The 7,807-nt window shown below is 36.3% G+C and overlaps 1 protein-coding gene across 3 annotated transcripts in view; it reads left to right on the top strand.

Annotated features, from left to right (window-relative positions):
• Positions 1 to 2,025: 2,025 nt before the first annotated feature.
• The window catches only part of p23 (cytosolic prostaglandin E synthase), a 33,163-nt gene continuing 27,381 nt past the window's right edge, over positions 2,026 to 7,807 (top strand). Inside the window, exon 1 of one of the 3 annotated variants that reach the window (XM_076179641.1) lies at positions 2,026 to 2,181. In XM_076179641.1, the coding sequence (XP_076035756.1) occupies positions 2,168 to 2,181 (14 nt within the window). In that variant the 5' untranslated portion in view covers positions 2,026 to 2,167. Of the gene's footprint in view, positions 2,264 to 6,589; positions 6,688 to 7,807 lie in introns of those variants that run through there. The other 2 variants (XM_076179640.1, XM_076179638.1) reach the window with 2 other exon arrangements.

Genomic DNA, 7,807 nt, shown 5'->3' with positions numbered 1-7,807 from the left:
ATTTCCGCATCCAGTTTGTTCTTAAAATCTTGTATAGTTTTAGCACTCACTGTTTCCTAATTCAGTTTGTTCCAGATATCTATCACTCTATGTGGGAAACTATTCTTTTTCAGATCTCTTCTGTAACTGTCCTTCTTAAGTTTCTTCTCGTGCGTGTCCTCTTGTTTTTCTTCTGCCCCACTTGAATAAGTCGTCTCTATAAAGAATTTCCATCCCTTTCATAATTCTGTAGATAGTTAGCAAATCACCTCTTTCTCTTCTTTGTTCTAGGGTTGGTAGATTTAGTTTATCCAATCTTTGCTCGTATGTCAAATTGGAGTGTTGGTACTCCGTGTCAAAGGCCGCCTACTGAGAACTGACCTAATACTCTGCTTCAAGATCTTTCATGGTCTCTCCACCATCTCCCACACTAATCTCTTCCAGCTCTCACCCAATCATACCACGAGAGGGCACAGATTTAAAATACACCCTCAGCACACCAACACAGAAGCACACAGAAGATCCTTCGCATGCAGAGTTATACAGAAATGGAACTCTCTCCCATCCGATATGGTTGAAGTACAGTCCAGCTCCATGTTCAAACACAGACTCCGACGATTCTTGGGTGATGAGCTGTACAGTTACAACCACCCCTGATTGTTTCAACAAACCCTCACACCCTCCCCACCCCACCCTACCCAAAAACTTTGTCATCTAGAGAAACTCACAGTCAATACAAACAAGACGACAAACCAACATACAACCTGACATATACCAGGGAACACAAAACCAGTCCCACATTACATAAATTTATTGCCTGTATACCTGTCCATGTGATTGGAGTACCCTGTAGAGACTTGGGCCACCCCCCCCCCCCGGCAGTTATTTGGTCTAATGAGAGGGGATGTGGCCCCACCAGTTGAGTTACCAGGTGAGTTGCTCTTTCTTTGAATTCATTCTAGTTTATTTTTTTAGAACTAGGTGTCCATAGTGTCGAACCATATTCTAAATTTGGTCTTATCAGTGTAATTAATATTTTCTTTACAACTTCTTCATCCATATAGTCAAAGGCTACTTTCATTTACCTTAATAAGTTAAAAGTTTCTCCGACTAATTTGTTGACTTTTTAAACTTCCTTTGTACCAATTTTATATAGTGTGTGTGTGTGTGTGTGTGTGTGTGCTAGAAATATGCTTCTACTGCTAATTCCCTGATGGCAGTACCTTGTTTGGCAGAGACATGCAAAAGTTTAACAAAGAAATGTATTTTGTGGTAGCCCTATAACCATTCATCTGTTCGACATGTAATCACTTACTATAATATAGTACAAAATATCAACTTCTATCCTATTAGTTTCTGCTACCCACATAATACCTTGAACACTTCAAAATCCTACATGAAAAAGTTTGAACTAATCTAAATCTTATTATCTTGTCGATATTTCTAGCACTTAAAATTTAAAGTTTTTATGACTTTTCCGTTTCCATCTAAACTTTTAGACTGTTAGTAATGAATATTACTTTACTTGGTAGTTTCCATTCTGTTGTGTTATTTCCTATACAGAACCATATTTGTACAATAATGATTAGGACTGCCTCTGGCATGCATTGTTAGGCTGCATAACAAAGTTTCGTCACATTTTTACCATTGATATAACAATCTCGTTTAATAATGATAAGATCATTGAATCATAAAGAAGTCGGAAGTCTCATTTATTTTCAATTAACAGGACTTGTAATATATCATATTTCCAATATATTGATTATAGACAACCATGGCGAAATTTTCTGGAACCTTCGTATCATCGTGCGAAGGGAATATTTTGGGGTGGCAAATGTGTTTATCATTAATTGACAGCCTTGATTTTGATAACATGTTGCACTTGAACACAATTCTTAACATTTTATACAAGTAAAATATAAATTAGAAAATATGACTGTAGTCAGAGAAACTTGTATGTTTGAAATAATTTCCTTGATGCAGTCCAAGTCGCAGTCAGGTGATTTAATTCGAACAGTGTTAGTTTATATATATCGGCTAAGGCGAGGAGCGGAGTTAAAGGATCGCATTCTAAGTTATGAATAGGTTTACCAAACATTGAGATGTTAGATCGTCTATGTTTTTGCGAATCTGATTCTCTTTTTCAATTCTAAGTTTATAATAAACATTTCTGTAGGAACGAGGAGACATGTCATCGAACCAGTGAGTAATATTCAATTTCTGAAAGGATATTAATGGTACCAAGTACTATAATTGAAATAGAACAATACATGGAGGCCCTGGTGTAAGGAATATCTGATATATATACCATGATTTAAGTCGTATTACTACACGCAAAGATACTCTACCGGCGTGGTTAGCATGCTATCATGAGATGTTGATAGTTAAAGTGGATTGCCATCCACAGCCATTTGATCATCGTTGTGTAGTACGCTAAACACGTGACAGCATTCTTAAGCTTGCTTACGACCAGGCAGATGCTGTGTTAATTTCTTTTAAGTACAATGAATAAACTACCTGTGGTGAGGTAACTCGTGTCTTCCCCATAGACATGAGGCACACGAGGACGTAGGGAGTGTCGTACCCACAATACGATTAGAAATTGAGAAGTTATGCTATATAAAGGAACTCGTAGAGTTTGAATCTGTCAATTGACATACTCAGCTACCCAGTTAAGGGTTATATGACACGTGGTGACAGCTCTGCTAGCATACCATTTCATCACATGTTGGGAAAAGAATAGGGGATATGCTTAAATAGGAAGAATTGCATGATGACTACTAGAAAATGCAATATTAGAACTATTGGGTAAATTAAGGTGGTTCTCATTGGTAAAACTGTCATTTCCATAGTTTTTTGAGTCCTTAGTAAATATTTATTTTCCTGGATGCAAAGCATGCAAATACCCAACTACAATACTGATATACTACTGTGAGCCACAAATTGAGGGCGTGTGCATATATAGTTATCATATTTAGAGACCACACATTTTAAGACTAGCCGAACAATTTATAGTTTCACCCAACCATAGAATTTAATATGTGGCTTCTGTGTTTCTGGTGAGAAATGTTGTGATATGAACGATGGTGTACAACATTTCCGTCGCAAATACATACTTTTGAAGTAATTAAGTATTGAATTTATGCACTTATGTCTACATCTCCCAAACGATCTGGGAGGACGTGTGGGAAATCGGGGTTTTTGGGTGGGGAAGACTAATAAATGGAGTAATGTGCATTACAAAACAGGTATAAAATGAACAAAAACATATGAAAAATATAAGAAAAAAAAAATTAAAAATCACATTCTATGGCCGAGTCCAGCGGTAGCCATCTTTGTGTTTACCAACAATTCGAACAATGTCTCGCTAGACGTGTCACACATGGCGAAGTCCATTCCAGCTGCGCAAGACTTCCTAACCATAAACTAACGTTACCTTCGTTAGGTTAAGTTAGTTTACTTTACGATTACCAAGTCTTGCGCGAGCGGCTAATCTAGCGCTTCTGGTCACAAATTTACAAGCGTTAGTAAACAAACATGGCGCCGTGTGCGGTACCCACCGATATGGGATAATTTTGTTTTTTATGGGTTTCTTTAGTCTTCTTCATTTTACACCTGTTTGGCAACTCGCATAACTCCATTTATTAGTCTCCCCCACCCAAAAACCCTGATTTCCCACACGTCCCCCCAGATCGTTCAGATGTAGGCATAAGTGCATAACTTCAATACTTAATTACTTCAAAATTACGCATTTGCGATGGAAATAATATACACCATCGTTCATATCACAACATTTCTCACCAGAAACACATAAGCCACATATCAAATTCTATGGTTGGGTGAAACTATAAATTGACCGACTAGCCTTGGCAAAGTCTGATGGGTAATCTTATGGAAGTGCACACCTAGCCAATGGCATTAATAGATAATTAGATTTAGATAATAATACAACATAATATTGTTTTTCTTGGCAGAAATCAATAGAATAACAAGAAGTTGGTAAAAGCAAATACACTATTGAATGAAGCTGAGATCATTGGATCGAGATGCCACATAGTCTGTCCAGTCCCACTTAAAGCAAATACACTACTGAACAAAGATGTGACCATAGGATCTGGGGTAAATGTTCAGTTATGTACATGGACACAATATAGCGTTAGAAAATTAATTATTAATTTTGTAAATTATAATGTATCAATGTAATTTGCTATTTTCTTGGCGGAAATAAAAAACAAAAAAGTTGCTAAAACAGATGTTATAAGTAACGAAGTCACGCTGGACGAATGGTATGCCATGTTTGTTATGATAGATGCCATCAAAGAAATGAAAGGATGTTAAATTCGTCTAACCTGATCTAACATATATTTAGTAAATCGGTACCTGTAATTTAAGGTCATTTGGATCGTTGTCGTCACGGATGTTGACGTCTTGTTCTATCACTTTCTGATTGTGGGGTTTATAGGTTTTTTCATAGATTTCAGCTCCACAGCATTCCCTCAAGAAACCTTGCGAGGTACTGGCAGAAGTACCAAGGGCGAACACCAGGCCTCAACTTGACTGGGCAGACAGCACTTGACTGACAAAATGGCGTCCTAATCCTATGCTAATGACTTCGTTCGTTATTGTATTTACTTGTAGCAAGGTATTTTTTTTATTTCTGCCAAGAAAATCGCATATTATGTTCATGTATTATAATTTACAAAATTGATATTTAATTTTCTAACGCTATATCGCTTCCATGTACATAACTGAACAAATACCGGATCTGGAATATGCCCATAGTGCTACCATCAGTACCTCGCATAGTACATTTTTTTAAAGCAGTGCTATGGAGCTTAGTCATGCATTTCTTAAAGCTATGCAACTCCTGTATACCCCACAGTCAGATTAGATATCAAAACCTGATGATCTATAGAATTACAGATATTGCATTACTAAACACAGGTTAGGTTAGAATAGATGAATTTATCATACTTTAATTTTTTCAACCACTACATCAATCAAAACAAAGATGGCATCTCAAGCAGCCCTAGTGGCTATGTTCATGTATTGCTTTTAGCAACCTTTTTTGTTACTAATTTCCACAAAAAAAAAGTATATTATGTAGATGTATTATAATTTACAAAGTTAATATTTAATTTTCTAATGCCATATCATGTAGGTGTGTATTTCCAAATGGAGCTACGGTGTGAGCTTTGAGACACCTTGTTTTTGTCATCTGTCCAGTCCTGTACAATCATATTCCCTGACGACAACCAAACTGATGACTTCTAGAGATGTTAAATGCCTACCCAACAGGAGGTTGGCTAGGTTAGGTTAGACTTGACCAATTTATTAGACAACCATTCAATTGTCTTCCACCATAAACAAAAATATGGCATCTCAGAACTCAGACATCCAAGTTGTCACTATGTGTCACTTTTGGTACATAACATACATACATACATATACCAAGGCTTTTTCCCCCTTACAAGGGAGGTAGCCAAAAAGGGAAAGGAACAAAATCATTTCCACCCATTCCATCCCTGAATACACTCCACACCCCTCTTATTTTCTTTATTTTATTTCCGCTAATAAAAACTTGTATTACAGTGATGTATTATATATCAATTTCTATTGCTATATTATTTAAGTGTACACTTTTTTTAGATTTACCAAACATTTATATTGGATGATAATGATCTGTATCATCCTGAACATTTACCAGCATTTCAAAGTAAAGGTGGAGTGAAAGGGAGGGTCATGCTTGGCATAACATCAGATGGTATTTTTTGGTATCACTTTAGTTGTGCACACCTATGCAATATAGCATTAGAAAAATATTAAACTTGTAAATTATAATACATGAACGTAATGTGCGATTTTCTTTGCGGAAATAAAAAACAAAAAACTTTGCTACAAGCAAATGAAGTGCATACCTATCCAGTATAGCATTAGAAAATTAAATTTTAGAAATGTAAATTATAAATCAATATAATAGATTTTTTCTTGGCGGAAATCAATATCAGAAAATGTTGCTAAAACTTGTACAGAAATGAATGAAGTAGCTTTGACTACTTTGGATGCCGTTTTTGTTTTGATAGATTGAGAGGTCGGAGATTATGATAACCCTGATGACCTCTAGAATATAGGTACAGCATTACTAAATACAGGTTAGGTAGGTAGGGGTAGGTTAGGTTAGAAAAGACGAATTTATCATACATAAATTTTTTCAGCCTTCGCCTCTACCAAAACAAAAATGGCGTCTTGAGCAACCGAAGCAGCTACGTTTGTTTGTTTGTACCTTTTAGCAACCTTTTCTATTATTAATTTCTGCAAAGAATAACTTATATAACAATGGTGTATTATAATTTACAAAATTATTATTTAATTTTCTGTTGCTATATTGTGTAGGTGTACACTTAAAAAAAATTACTGAAGATTCTAACATTTTGTACAGTAGTGTTCATAAGCATACGAGTTGTAATGATAGTTTGAACATAACTTTAAAGTACTTTATCATAATCCATGCATCATAAAACTTGTGAAAATTATTGGAAAGTAAAGATTGTTGTTGTCGTTCCCTAGACTGTCTGTCCGAGCAGACCCAAGGAAAGTAAAGATGTAGACTAAGTTGGAACGGCACATGAAGTTGCATCTAGGCATGATAATTTGGAGAATAAAACAGGATCCTGTGAGCATTACTCCTTTCCTGTATACTACAGTCAGGTAAATACTGCACAGCAGTCATGAGTAGGGCAGGAATGATCTATATTCTGCGGGAAACCCACCAATTTCATAACATGAATGTGTGTAGTAGTAGTAGTACTTTATTTGGCATTGAATCAATATACATGAAGTGCAGATAAGGAAAAGAACATATAGTTTGAAATAACAATTACAAATGCCAGGGATAACACAAAAAAAAAGCATGTAAGCTTATTTCCATTGTGGTCCTCAATAGACTGATTTTCTACACTAGATTACACAACCAACATACGTAGGGGTAGGGCCCTGCAAATGCTGGGTTGCCTGTAATATTTAAAGAGGAAAGTGAAAATATTTATATGTGTAAAAGTAAAATAATACTACTTCATCATATGCAAGGTATTCAATTACTGTATATTGCAAAGTTTCAAATTAGTGAATTTTCTCTCAGTGGTATTCCATATTCATAAGACTACTACAATATATTTTTGAAAATAAAAAGATGTTTGGGAAAGAAATTAAGAGAGGAAGAGGAGGCGAATCAAGTGGGGAAGAAAAGGTAAAAGGTGCAGATGGAGAGATGATAATGGAGGAGAAGGCAGTAAGGGGAAGATGGGCAGAATATTTTAGGGAGTTGCTTAATGTGAAGGAGGATAGGGAGGGAAAGATAGCTGCAGTGGGAAATGCTAAGAAAATGAGAGTGATGAGTGAGGAAAATGGAGGAGAAATAAGGAAGGATGAAGTGAAGGCAGCAGTTAAGATGATGAAAGCAGGTAAGTCACCTGGTCTGGATGGATGCCATGCAGAATGTCTTAAAAAAGGAGGTATAGTGATGGTGGACTGGTTGGTGAGGTTATTTAATGTTTGCTGGAGAGAAGGTAGAGTGCCAGAGGACTGGAGGAGTGCTTGTATAGTTCCACTTTACAAGGGAAAGGGGGACAAGTGTGAATGTAGTAGTTTCAGAGGGATTACCTTGTTAAGTGTAGTTGGGAAGGCTTATGGGAGGATCTTGATTGAGAGGATTAGGAGAGGAACAGAGGGAGTAATTGGTGAGGAACAGTGTGGGTTTAGGACAGGTAGAGGTTGTGTAGATCAGATTTTTGTGGTAAGACAGATATGTGAGAAAGCTATAGGTAAGGGG

The sequence above is a fragment of the Oratosquilla oratoria genome, chromosome 43, assembly GCF_046742065.1.
Source record: "Oratosquilla oratoria isolate Oo_2021 chromosome 43, ASM4674206v1, whole genome shotgun sequence".
NCBI lineage: Eukaryota > Metazoa > Arthropoda > Malacostraca > Stomatopoda > Squillidae > Oratosquilla > Oratosquilla oratoria.
The sequence above is the reverse complement of the archived record's forward strand: the minus strand, read 5'-3'. Positions and strand labels throughout refer to the sequence as shown.